General features: G+C 42.6%; 1 protein-coding gene across 4 annotated transcripts in view; it reads left to right on the top strand.

Annotated features, from left to right (window-relative positions):
- The window catches only part of OS9 (OS9 endoplasmic reticulum lectin), a 92,146-nt gene that overhangs the window by 67,975 nt on the left and 10,633 nt on the right, over window positions 1-13,538 (top strand). For 3 of the 4 annotated variants that reach the window (XM_040340884.1, XM_040340883.1, XM_040340882.1), the window contains exons 12-13: window positions 1,014-1,215; window positions 9,207-9,374. In XM_040340884.1, the coding sequence (XP_040196818.1) occupies window positions 1,014-1,215; window positions 9,207-9,374 (370 nt within the window). The remainder of the gene's footprint in view (window positions 1-1,013; window positions 1,216-9,206; window positions 9,375-13,538) is intronic. The other variant, XM_040340885.1, reaches the window with a different exon arrangement.

Below are 13,538 nucleotides of genomic sequence, written 5' to 3'. Positions count from 1 at the left end.
GTGCCATAGCCCTTCTTGTAGGAGGGTGGATGGGAGGCACCTTGTGCTGCCACCTCCTCTGTGCCACTCACTCCATGTCTGCAAAAGCAAGATTTTGTTTTGTGTGCATGAGCTTCTAAGACCTAAGGCTCCATGCATGCTGGGCTTTCTGCCAGTTCCCTTGGCAGAAAATTATTGCTCATATAGAGTTTTTTTTGTTTTTTTTTCGTTTTTTTACATGAGTTTAGGAGAGCTTGGTAGTGTGTGTGTGTGTGTGTGTGTGTGTGTGTGTTTGTTTTTTTTCCTGCCAGAAAGTTCCAAGCAAACCAGAAGGGTTTTATTTCTGCCTCTAATCGCCCTAATGTGCATGGACACATAGGATAACCTTGAGGTGCTTCTACAGGCAAAACGCACAACTCCAGGAGAAGCTGCGTTCTTTGTGTGTATGAACCCGAATAGTTATTTGCATGCATGCATACCCTTCCTTCCTTATCTTGGAATGGTCATAACTGATTCACTAGAAAGATCTGACATCCAATCAGAAACTCTGATAAGCAGACATTACCACCACTACAGCAGTGGTGCTCAACTTGAAAATTTAGAGCATATGGTCCCCAACACTACCAGAGCCCAACAGCCGCTCATTTTCATACACGGAGGTGCAATGCGGGAAGTTAGGCCGCCCATAAAACATAAAGGGTTATAATGCACATTGTTGCCCAAAAATTTTGCATTTTTTGCAGTGTATCCCAATGCACACATAAGAAGTTGGTAGTACAGTAAACGCCACATTGGTGTCTGTGTCGATGGTCACAATTGTAACCCCCTATCATTGGTGTAAGTGGACCCAGTAATAACTCCCAACCTTCGTGTCTGTGGATGCAATAATAGTCCCCTTCATTGATGTCAGTACTGTAACCCGTCACTTAATTTTTATTTATTTTTTCTCACTAATAGTCAGATTGCTATTGCTATATTTTTGTATTTTTCGTAAGTTGTCATACTTTGTTGCACACTCTCTGTGTATTTTCTAGGCTCAAGAAGAGTTGGAAACCGAAGGTTTGAAGGGGGAGTTTGACAGAAAGCAAGCCACTAAATCACTTGCCACCACATTAAATAAATTAATAGATAAATTGGACAATGCTGCAGAGGATAAGGGAGAAGAGACAGAGCCCGGGGAAAGCAATGAAGTCACGACACAAGGAAACAATGAGCCTGCTTCCAAAGCCCCAACTGGTAAGTGTACAAAATAGTTTTTAGTGATCATTCTCTTTGCCTATAGAGCAATTTATTCCCAAGCACTGATGCAGACAACAGTAAACCGTCTACATTAGTACTTGCCCCTAAAACGGCAAAAGCAGTTAGAGTGTGTGTATGGAGAGGGAGATTATATTCTGTGCGCACTTGTGATTTACACACACACACACACACACACTGCTTTTGCTGTTTTAGGGGCAAGTGCTAATTTAGACTGTGTGTGTTGTGCATTTTATTTTTTGTGTGCTAGGTTTTGCATGTCTGTGAAATGACAGAAGTGCCATAATAAGTGTTGCTGCCCTCATAAAGATGCTGTTGCTGGCTTAAAGTTCATCTTTGGAATATGTTACATGTTGTACACATATTTAGTGCCCTGCTCACCTTCCTCACCCCTTCCCATGTGACTACAGGCAGGGGAAACTCTCCCTGCAATTGCTGTCATATTTTAAAATTGGTGCTGTAACTCATTCACAGGAATCTGAGTGAAGAAACTATAAGTCTGTCTGCTTTGCACAGATGGCTTGAGAGGTGAATGCAGAATGAGCAGATAGTTGATTGACATTTCCTCCAGCTTTCTAACTGATCTACACAGAGGTAAAGCTGCAAAATAGGTGATTTTTTTTTTCCCTAAAAGGTGAACTTGGCCTTTTATATTGTTTCACTTACTTGGTACCCGCCCAAAGCCTGTGAAGTTAGAGTAAATTATTACTAAACCCAGGACCCTGCATTCACTATATCTGGTCTCCCACAGTACACAGAACATGGAAATGCAAATATTTTTGTAAATATAAACTGCTAAATACCTTTTCTCATCAGCAGTATATAGCAGTCTTGTGACTTCTAGGAGTGTCTGGTTAAAGCTTGTAGGATTAGTTTTCATTCTATACTGACTGTCCTATCAGGATGCAGGACCACAGACCCTCTGTGTGGACATTGCTGCTTGGCCCTGTGCAGATCACATGCACACTCCCGAGAGACAAAAAAAAAACCTCTCTAGCAATACACACCAAACTGCGCATGTGTAGAGTGCCCCCAAGGCTCTGTGCTATCAGGAAATGTATTGGCAGTGGAAGGAGGAGAGAATCGGAGAAGACAGGATCAAGCAGCCTTTATACACAATGTGGAGGATATATTATTATTAAAGTTAAATCTAGCTTTCAACACCCCCCTCACCTTCCAGGACAGCTACTTGAGAGATAATTGGCTCCGCCCTCTACAGGAAACACAAATCAGATACAATTTAAAAGGCCCCTCAATTTCCTCTGACCGTCAGTTGTTTTGTGTTTCCAGACCCTCCAGGTGGTTGGCGGACCCCCCTTCTCTGGCAGCATCCAGTACTGGTTGTGGCTGAGTCCTGGATGTGTTCAGTCCCCGTTTTTGGCCAGAAGGGTTCCCAGTTGTTGAAGGTTCTTGCCTCACCTGCAAGGGTAAAATGGCAACTTCCTTCACGTTCTCCCCAGCTCTTCTGGTGGAAACCTTGTCTTCACCGGGGTGTACCAAGATGGTGTCGGAGGACTTCGGGTGACACGGCAAGATGGCGCCGGAAGTCACTTGACGCATTTGGTGTCGTGTTCATAAGGACTATGGCGCAGTACACTGAGGACATGCTGCCTGGGACAGCAGCCTTTCCACTCACCAATGGAGCTTGAAGATAGGCCTGAGGAGGGAGAACCCGCTCGGATGGAACCCGCGGCAGCCTCCGGTTCCCATACTATCTCCAAGGTAAGCCTTTGTCTGTAATTATGCAGCAGGGGTTCTTTTTTTGGTATGGGCCTTCTTTTTTCTTATGGCTTGTTTCTGTTCTTTTTCTAGGATAGACAGATGAAAAAGAAATGTGGAAACTGTAGAGCCAGGCTGCCTGATGGATATAAACTTTTTTGTGAAGATTGTTTTCCATCTAGGGCTAGTTCAGAGACTTTCTCTTTTTTAAAGAGCTATTGTCTTCTATGAAGGAGGTGGTTGCCTCCTTCCGGTCTTTCAGTGACAGGGCAGCGGGTCTGGGACCTTCTTCCTCTGGTCCCAGGACTCTAGAACCGTCAGACCCTCTCCTCGGTCCGACATTAGTGATTCACACTATACCTCAGATCCAGAAGAAGAGGAGAACCCGAGCTCCTCATCTGTTGGGGATTCTGCATCAGTGGGGGAGGCAGGTAACCCGAAGTTTCTTTTTCCAGCTGAGGAAATTTTTTTTAAATCAATTTATACCTCTGAGCAGATTGAGATGCCGCAGCAAATCCAATCTGTGCAGGATAGAATGTATAGGGGGCTTCAGGGGAGGAAGTCAAGGACTTTTCCGGTTCACCAGTCACTTAAGGATATGATTCTATCAGAATAGAACGATCCGGAAAGGAGAATGTTCCAATCTAAAGGGCACAAAAAAAGATTTCCTTTTCAATCTGAAACTGAGGAAACTTTCTTTAAATGTCCTAAGCTAGATGCACTCATGTCTCCAGGTTTCTAAAAAGTCAGACCTGCCCCTGATCCAGGGGTCCTGAAGGAGCAAATGGATAGGAAGGCTGAGTCTTTGCTACGTAAGGCCTGGGATGCTTCAGCTTATCCTTGGGTCCAGTTGTAGCATTCACCTGTGTGACTAGGAATTTAGATGTATCGGTTCAGCGTCTGGATGACCTCCTTTCGTCTGACACCCCCAAAGAGGAGGTTAGGGAGTCCCTCCCACTTATTGCTAAAGCAATAGCCGCCTTGGCTGATGCAGCTGCATCCTCTGTGAAAGCTACAGCAGGGTCTTCTGCTCTCATTAATTCAGCCAGACTAGCAATCTGGCTTAAGGTTTGTGAGGGGGGCCTGGTCTCCAAGAACAAGCTCTGCAGCATTCCCTTTGAAGGCAAGCTTATTCGGTTCCTCCTTGGTGGAGGTTCTAGCTCATTCCTCTGAGAAGAGTAAACAGTTCCCTTCTTCTCAAAAGAATAAGCCACAGAATAAGATGACTTTTCGTGGTTTCCAAAACAAAGCTAATTTTGGAACCAACAGGTGAAGAAAAAGTGGCCTTTTAACAAAGATTAGCAGAAGAAGGGGATTCTCTTTACTGCTTCAACCCCTTCCAAAACTTCCCAGTGACGCCAGGATAGGGGTAGGGGGGAAGGATGTCCCACTTCGTCAAAGAATGGGAAAAGATTTCTGACAATTCCTTTATCCTTCAAACATTGGAAAGGGGTTACAGGTTGGAATTCAAAAATCTTCCACCCCAGAGATTTTTTCTTGGTCAAAAATTCAGTTTGTTTTTTTCCCCCCATGTCCTTTCTGGTTCGGAAAGCCTCTGGTGGCTTCCGGATGGTCATCAATTTGAGCGTCTTGAACAAGCATATTCTCTACAGACGTTTCCGGATGGAAAACATTTACTCTGTGAGGAATCTATTATAGCCAAAGGTATTCATGGTCACCCTGGATCTTCAGGACGCTTATCTTCATGTTCCAGTCTGCCAGAACCACCGGAAGTTCCTCAGATTTGCGATTCTCATGGACAACTGGCTGAGTCATTGGCAGTTCAATGCCCTCCCTTTTGGTCTCTCGGCAGCACCCAGGATTTTTACAAAGATCATGGCCGAATTCATGGCCTTTTTTCAAGTACAAAGTGTATCGATCGTTCCATATCTGGACGATCTTTTTGATCTTTGTCCGAGACAAAGGATCTGCAGTTGGTTCTGCGGACCCTTCAGGATTTAGGGTGGAAAGTCAACCAACGGAAGTCTTGTCTGGTACCCTCCCAGAACATATATTTTCTGGGTTATCTAATCAATTCTGTTGCTCCGAAAAATTTTCTTCCCGAAGAGAACGTTTTGAAACTTCTTCTCACTGTGCAAGCCTTCAGACTGCTCCCACAGACCTCGCTTCGGCGGGTCATACAGATATAAGGTTTAATGACCGCAGCCATCCCAGGAGTTCCCTGGGCCCATTTACACTCCATACCCCTTCAGACGTTTCTCTTACACCATTGGGATCGCAGGAAGGATTCTCTGGATCAACTAGTTCTACTTCCAAAGGAGGAGTTTCTCAATCTCTCCTGGTGGGAGCAGCGAGAACACCTGCAGGGAGGGAATAACTGGGCGCAGCATGCTCCAGTGAAGGTTACCACAGACGCCAGTCTGTGGGGCTGGGGTGCGCATTCTCAGGGTTGGCAGGCTCATGGAGTTTGGTCACCGGAGGAGGTAGACCGCTCCTCAAATTTCAGGGAACTTCTAGCTGTAGGGAAAGCTCTCTTGGCTCTGCAGGAGAAGCTCAGTTCAAAAGACCTGTTGGTGTTTTCAGACAATGTCACGACCGTGGCATACCTGAACAGGCAATGGGGCACTCGTTCGGAGTCACTTCTGTCGCAGCAGATTCTTTCCTGGGCGGAAATCAATGTCCACATCAGAGGTTCAGAGAACATGCTGGCGGACTATCTGAGCAGGGTGAGCGTAAGTTCCAGCTGTTGGGAATTGCATCAAAGCAAGTTCCAGGAGATTGTGCTAAGATGGGGGTCTTTCTGTAGTGGAGTTTTTTTGCCTCCAGTCTCAACAGGAAACTGCCCGCGTTTTTCTCACTGGAGAGAGAGAGAGACCAGGTCCTTTAGGGACGGATGCTCTCTCCTTCCTGTGGGATTTCGCTCTAGCCTACGCCTTTCCTCCTGGTAGTTCGGAAAATTATTCAGGATCGGCAGAAGTGGTTCTGATCGCCCCCTGGTGGCCCAGGAGGAGTTGGTTTTCCTCTCTGAAGACCCTCTCTGTGGATCTTCCCTGGCCCCTGCCAGAGCGGAAGGATCTACTCCATCAGGGACCAGTATTGCATCCAAACCCTCAGATCTTCCATTTGACGGCTTGGAGGCTGAGCGGCGCATCTTACAGTTGAAAGGGTGCTCAGAGACAGTTATTTAACCTGGACAGCCGCAAGTTGGTAACTAGAAGAATCTATGGGAAAGTTTGGAAAACTTTTTATTCCTGGCAAAGGAAATCCAGTTTAGATTATTTTTCTACTCCTGTGTTCTAGATTTTTTTTTACACAAGGGAGTGGAGAAAGGTCTTTCTGTTAGGGTTCAGGTTGCGGCCCGGTCTGTGTTTCCAGACAAGAGTCTAGCTGAACATCCTTTAGTCAGGAGGTTCCTTTCAGCCAGATCTAGACATGCTCCCAGGATCGTCAACATGTACCTCCTTGGGATCTGTCATTAGTGCTTAATGCTCTAACAAGGGCTTCGTTTGTGCCTTTTCATGAAGCTTCCCTGAAATGTATTTCCTTGAAGATTTCCTTCCTTTTGGCTATTACGTCAGGGAGAAGGATTTCTGATTTGCGATCCCTTCCTGAGGATTTTAGAGGACAGGGTAGTGATCAAGCCTGATCCTTTCTATTTGCCTAAAGTTTCTTCTAATTTTCATAGGTCATAGGAAGTAGTCCTTCCTAGTTTTTGTTCCTCTCCTCTCCCAAAAATGCGCAAGAGGAAAGATTTAGTTTTTTAGACTTAAGGAGATGTCTGCTGCTTTACTTGGAGAAATCCAGCGGGTTTAGGAGTTCCTCCCAGCTGTTAGTATTGTTCAGTGGCCCCAAAAAGGCATCCAAAGCGTCCAAAAGCTCTATCGCTAGATGGATTAGGGAAGCTATTTGTGAAGCATACAAAGCGTCAGGTCATAGTCCTCCTAGAATTAGGGCTCATTCAACGAAATCCATGGCTACGTCATGGGCAGAAATTTTGTAAAGCTGCCGTCTGGTCCTCCTCTCATGCATTTGTCAAACATTATAGAGTTCAGATGCTTTCCAGCCAGGACCTCTCCTTTTGTAGGAAAGTGCTTCAGGCTGTTGTCCCTCCCTAAGGTATGGTATCTTGCTTATCCTCTCAAGTAGCTGTCCTAGAAGGTGAGGGGGGGGGGGGGGGAAACCTGTTAGTCTTGCCGGTAACGGTATTTCCAGGAACCTTCCAGGACAGCATCTATATTCCCACCCTATTTTTCTTTCAACTGATGGTTGTGTGTGTGTTTTTTGTTTTTCCCCTCTGCCGAGTGCACTTTGGTGGAGGTTTACTTGATCTTCCAAACAACTGACGGTCAGAGGAAAGGGAGGGGCCTTTTAAATTGTATATGATTTGTGTTTCCTGTAGAGGGCGAAGCCAATCATCTCTCAAGTAGCTGTCCTAGAAGGTTCCTGGAAATACCGTTACCGGTAAGTCTAACATGGGTTTTCCAAAATTGTCGCTCTTTTTGTTTATAGCGCAAAAAATTAAAACCGCAGAGGTGATCAAATACCATCAAAAGAAAGCTCTATTTGTGGGAAAAAAAGGACCTAAATTTTGTTTGGTTACGACGTACGACCGCGCAATTGTCGGCTAAAGCGACGCAGTGCTGAATTGCAAAAAATGCTATGGTCAGGAAGGGGGTAAAATTTTCCGGGCTGAAGTGGTTAAAGTCAGAATTCTTGGTATAATATTTGTTCCAGGCCAGAGACTCTAACCATTGGATCCACGCAACAGCCACTAAAGTTTTTGATCATTTTTGGAAGAGTTTAGCTTCGGCATCCTAATTTTTTAGCAACTGCTGGGCCAGAGTGAAGTCATTTCTTTGGAATGTTGTGTTCTTCATATGAACAGAAAAAAGGCAGATTATAAAGTATGGAGGCACTAATGCCTGTGATGTTTCTTGTAAGCTAAAGAACATTTGTATATCTTTCCATAGGTTTTTATAAATAAGAGGGATATATGGAGATATAGATATATATATATATATATATATATATATATATATATATATATATATATATATATATATATATATATATATATATATATATATATATATATATATATATATATATATATATATATATATATATATATATATATATATATATATATATATATAATATTATTATATTTATAAAAAAAAAATTTCTTTCTTAAAGCGGAGTTCCGGCCACAATTTCACTTTTTAAATATAAATACCCCTGTAATACACAAGCTTAATGTATTCTAGTAAAGTTAGTCTGTAAACTAAGGTCCGTTTTGTTAGGTTGTTACAGCATTTAGACACTTTATAAAATAGAAATTGACTGGGGCCATCTTAAGTGTGGGCATCATGAAGCCAGACTGTATGACTTCCTGGATTTCAGCCCTGCAGATCTCACACATGCTCAGTGCTGCACAAGCAGTGTCAGATCAGGTTTCAGCACCTGTGCTGTCCAAGTCACATGATTCTTTGAGACTGGGGAGTGCACAAACTCCTGGAAAGTTACACCCACTACATTCCCAGGAGTCTGTGCGGTGTAGGTTAGGAAGCATTAAGCACCTAGGTGCAGGAAGAGGGAAGATTAACTATTCTGCCTAGCAACAACACTTTGAAGGCATCTAAAAAAAAAAAATTCGTAAAGGACTAATGACATTTTTTTAAAACTACTGATGTAATGTTATATTTATGGGTGGAACTCCACTTTAAAGTGTAGTAACCATATTTTTATACAGTTTATTTGGTTTAAGTTACTGTTTTCTAAAGACGCTTTATTTTAACCCCTTTGTGTAGCATCCTGAAAGTATTGTCAGTATTTTGATGAATATGCACACCGTGGGTCATGTTGGCTAAGAGGTCTCAAATAGCAGTGTTTTACCCCAAAGCAGTTATCGGCTTAGATTTTTCTTTTTTTATTCCTTAAGCACAGTATAAATGGAAGGAAGAACGTGATTGAGGGACACGTTTTAGAAATAAGGCCAACACATTTTCTAGCATTGTCTACTTTTGGAATATTGTAAATACGACTGTTGGCTATTGTTTTCAGGTCTTCCTTTCAGTAAATAAAAAAAAAGTAATTTTGTGGATATTTATGCCCCTTTGGTTTATCAGAGGAAGCCTCTAGGTTTCTCTGCTTAGAGAGAACCGATATTGATTAATACAGATCTGGATGTGGCCTTGACTCACCCGAACGGCCATTACCAGAGTGTGGCTATCCTGTTTAATTCTATGTAAACAGATGGGTTAATTTTTGCTGTCACCTCTTCATATCAGATGATCATTCGGATGGCCGTGTAAAAGTCAGGGTTACTAAGATACGGAGGGGCAGCTCTGAGCATACCGAGAGGAGGTTGAAGGAAATGAGCAGCGAAAACCCACAGATGAAACTCATTGAAAATGTTGTAAAAGACCTGCTTGAAAAGGAAGGCCTGAAGGCACAAGGTAGGCTTGATTTGCTCTCGTCAGTCTGCCTCCCTTTGGTAGAATCAGTCAGGCGGAGTGTAATATAGGGCTATTTTGGGGTGCTTCTCTATTAACACTTGCTGTTTTCGATTCTCTCTGTAATACATGAATTCTGGTCCGTTTCTCTAATTATCTGGCTTTTCTTCTACTTGGTTAGCTTTTCTGTAGGGATATTCTTTCCCTAAATTTCAGTCTGAGACACGTTTTTATAGAAATCTATGCATGCCCAACCTTTCTTGAATCTTCCTTCATGTTTTAACTTCTTATAAGCAGTTCCATTGTAAAGTTGAAACGGATCATTTAAGTTTTATTTTAATGTGTGACGGTGTGTCTTTTTTCACCAGTTTATAGTCAGGTTAAATCGGTCCTAGCTCAAATCTTTTTGTAAATATTTACAGCCAAATTATACTGCATGTGACCTGCCATGTTCACCAAAGGGTAAAAACCGTCGATACTTGTAAAGTGAAGACACCTTGTGATGCCTACATTACCTGGTTTGTCATCAAAGCGGTTGTCCCCACCCACCCCACCCCCCTTTTTTATTAAAGGTTTGCATGAGCATGACGGTTGGATAAAAAAATATAATGAGATGGGGAAAAATTAAACAATCAAGTCTTCTTGGTGTCAGAGTGGGAAATACCAGCACTGCATGTCTGCTGAACAAGTAAAAAAATCGGAACATTAAACTATAGTTCTCCGTATCCACTATAAAGGAGGTGAGCTCAATGTGTAGATGCAGAGTAACAAGGTTTGTCGCATTGGTATCTAAACAGCAGCAGTTGCGCCCATATAGTGGGAAAAATGTATTCTTTGATCCCCTGCAGATTTTGTAAGTTTGCCCACTTACAAATAAAAGAAGGGCCTATCATTTTTATCATAGGTTTATTTTAACCGCTTCCCGACCGCCGCATGTAGGTATACGTCGGCAGAATGGCACGTACAGGCACATTGGCGTACCTGTACGTCCCTGCCTTTCCGCGGGTCGGGGGTCCGATCGGGACCCCCCCTGCTACATGCGGCGGTCGGATTCCCTCGGGGAGCGATCCGAGACGACGGCGCGGCTATTCGCTTATAGCCGCTCCGTCGCGATCGCTCCCCGGAGCTGAAGAACGGGGAGAGCCGTATGTAAACACGGCTTCCCCGTGCTTCACTGTGGTGCTGCATCGATCGAGTGATCCTTTTATAGGGAGACTCGATCGATGACGTCAGTCCTACAGCCACACCCCCCCTACAGTTGTAAACACACACTAGGTGAACACTAAATCCTACAGCGCCCCCTGTGGTTAACTCCCAAACTGCAACTGTCATTTTCACAAAAAACAATGCAATTTAAATGCATTTTTTGCTGTGAAAATGACAATGGTCCCAAAAATGTGTCAAAATTCTCCAAAGTGTCTGCCATAATGTCGCAGTCACGAAAAAAATCGCTGATCGCCGCCATTAGTAGTAAAAAAAAAGTTTTTTATAAAAATGCAATAAAACTATCCCCTATTTTGTAAACGCTATAAATTTAGCGCAAACCAATCGATAAACGCTTATTGCGATTTTTTTTTTTTTTTTTTTTTTACCAAAAATAGGTAGAATACGTATCGGCCTAAACTGAGGAAATTTTTTTTTTTTATATATATGTTTTTGGGGGATATTTATTACAAAAAGTAAAAAATATTGCATTTTTTTCACAATTGTCGCTCTATTTTTGTTTATAGCGCAAAAAATAAAAACCGCAGAGGTGATCAAATACCACCAAAAGAAAGCTCTATTTGTGGGGAAAAAAGGACGCCAATTTTGTTTGGGAGCCACGTCGCATGACCGCGCAATTGTCAAAGCGACGCAGTGCCGAATTGTAAAAACCCCTTGGGTCATGTAGCAGCATATTGGTCCGGTCCTTAAGTGGTTAACCACTTAAGACCCGGACCATTATGCAGGTTAGGGACCTTGCCCCTTTTTGCGATTCGGCACTGCGTTGCTTTAACTGACAATTGTGCGACGTGGCTCCCAACAAAATTGGCGTCCTTTTTTTTTTTTCCTCACAAATAGAGCTTTCTTTTGGTGGTATTTGATCACCTCTGTGGTTTTTTATTTTTTGCGATATAAACAAAAATAGAGCGACAATTTTGAAAAAAATACAATATTTTTTACTTTTTTGCTATAATAAATATCCCCCAAAAATATATTTTTTTCCCTCAGTTTAGGCCGATACGTATTCTACCTATTTCTGGTAAAAAAAAATCGCAATAAGCGTTTATCGATTTTGGTTTGTGCAAAATTTATAGCGTTTACAAAATAGGGATAGTTTAATAAAATTTTTTATTATTTTTTTTTTTTTTTTTTTTTTTTACTACTAATTGCGGCGATCAGCGTTTTATTTTTTTCGTGACTGCGACATTATGGTGGACACATCGGACAATTTTGACACATTTTTGGGACCATTGTCATTTTCACAGCAAACAGTGCTATAAAAATGCACTGATTACTGTGAAAATGACAATTGCAGTTTAGGAGTTAACCACTAGGGGACACTGTAGGGGTTAAGTGTGACCTCATATGTGTTTCTAACTGTAGGGGGACGTGTGACGTCGGTGATCGTCTTTCCCTATATTGGGGAACAGACGATCACTGACACTGCCACAATGAAGAACGGGGAAGGTGTGTTTACGCGCTCACGACCCCACGGCTGGGCCTTAAAGAGACACGTACAGGTACGTGATTGTGCCCAGCCGTGCCATTCTGCCGACGTATATCGTCGGTAGGGGGTCCTTAACTGGTTAAATGATCAAGACTGAAAATAGACCAAAAATACAGAAACAAATTCTTGATACAAACGTTATAAATTGAGTTGCAGTTCTGTGAGTAAAATAAGTATTTGATTTCCCCCCCCCCAAGCAAAAAAATTACTTGGTAGTTGGTGGGGAAAATGTAAAAAAGGGGGAAAAAACTGCGCTAATCTGGAAATGTATAAGGTGAGCAGCTACACAAGCAATGTGACAAAAATTGGATAGAAATGGTGAAAAAATATGTAGCGCTAATAGGAAACACTTATAGAAAGTACACAAGTGAAAACCATACATCAACCATACATAGCCTGTGAATGAGTGTTCATTGAAAAAAAAAGTAACACAAACAAAAGTCCATCAATAGGAGGTATATGGCCACATCCTCATCATAAGAAGGACATTCTGCACGGTAAAACAGGAGTAGATGGAATACTCTTACCGGATAGCGTGGATCTGCTTGTCAGCGACAACAGATCGTAAACGCATGGAAGGACTCCACTCGAATTTGCTCGGCTGGACGATATCCCGATGGATGGCTGTAAGCCTGGACTGGAACCTCACCGTGGGTGTACTTGCTCCGACTCAGATTCTCAGACAGAAACAGAAGGTCAACTTGTTTCAAAGCGACAATCGGTGGTGTAAACAGTGGTATCCACTGAAGGAAGGTGAACACAATCGAGGAGTATGAAAAACTTTATATCCAAGCAGGTCATGCAGGAGAAAGAAAGAAAAAAAAAACAGTGCTCCGGATGGTGCAGGTAAAAGAGGGTAGGTTTTATTTTGATAAAACCAAATTACATAAAAGTGATCACTTCAGCATAAAATGGATAAAAGCAATATAGGGTGCAGGTATAGCAAACCCGACGTGTTTTGTCCAAATGGACTTCAACTGGGGCATCTACCTTCACCCACATATTGCCACATATATATATAATAAAAATCTTAATTGAACTGAGTAGGCGGACCAATCAAGCAAGCTCAGTAATTCGTCTATGTAATTGGAGGGAACAGGTCACATGACATACGTGGCCTATGACCCTCCTATACAGCCAATCCGATCAAGTAATAATCCTGACCCAAATGGCTGCCAATCACCAATCAGATATTAGGATGAAACAGAAAACCAATCATATATCAGTGAAAGACATATTAACAAATAACAAAAGGGGAAAAAACACTGAACCATTAATTGTATATGACCAATGTTACTCCAATGTGTGTATTGCCCTGAACATAAACCGGGGGGGGGGGTGGGAGAGGGACACTGAACACCTGCCATAAGAGCAGCCCCACTGGTCTCCAACCTGTCTATTATAGCAACATAAGGGCAAAAACATATTTTTTCTCTACTATGGCTCAGCCAGCCTGT

Source organism: Rana temporaria, chromosome 2 (genome assembly GCF_905171775.1).
Source record: "Rana temporaria chromosome 2, aRanTem1.1, whole genome shotgun sequence".
In the NCBI taxonomy this organism is placed as follows: domain Eukaryota; kingdom Metazoa; phylum Chordata; class Amphibia; order Anura; family Ranidae; genus Rana; species Rana temporaria.
The sequence above is the reverse complement of the archived record's forward strand: the minus strand, read 5'-3'. Positions and strand labels throughout refer to the sequence as shown.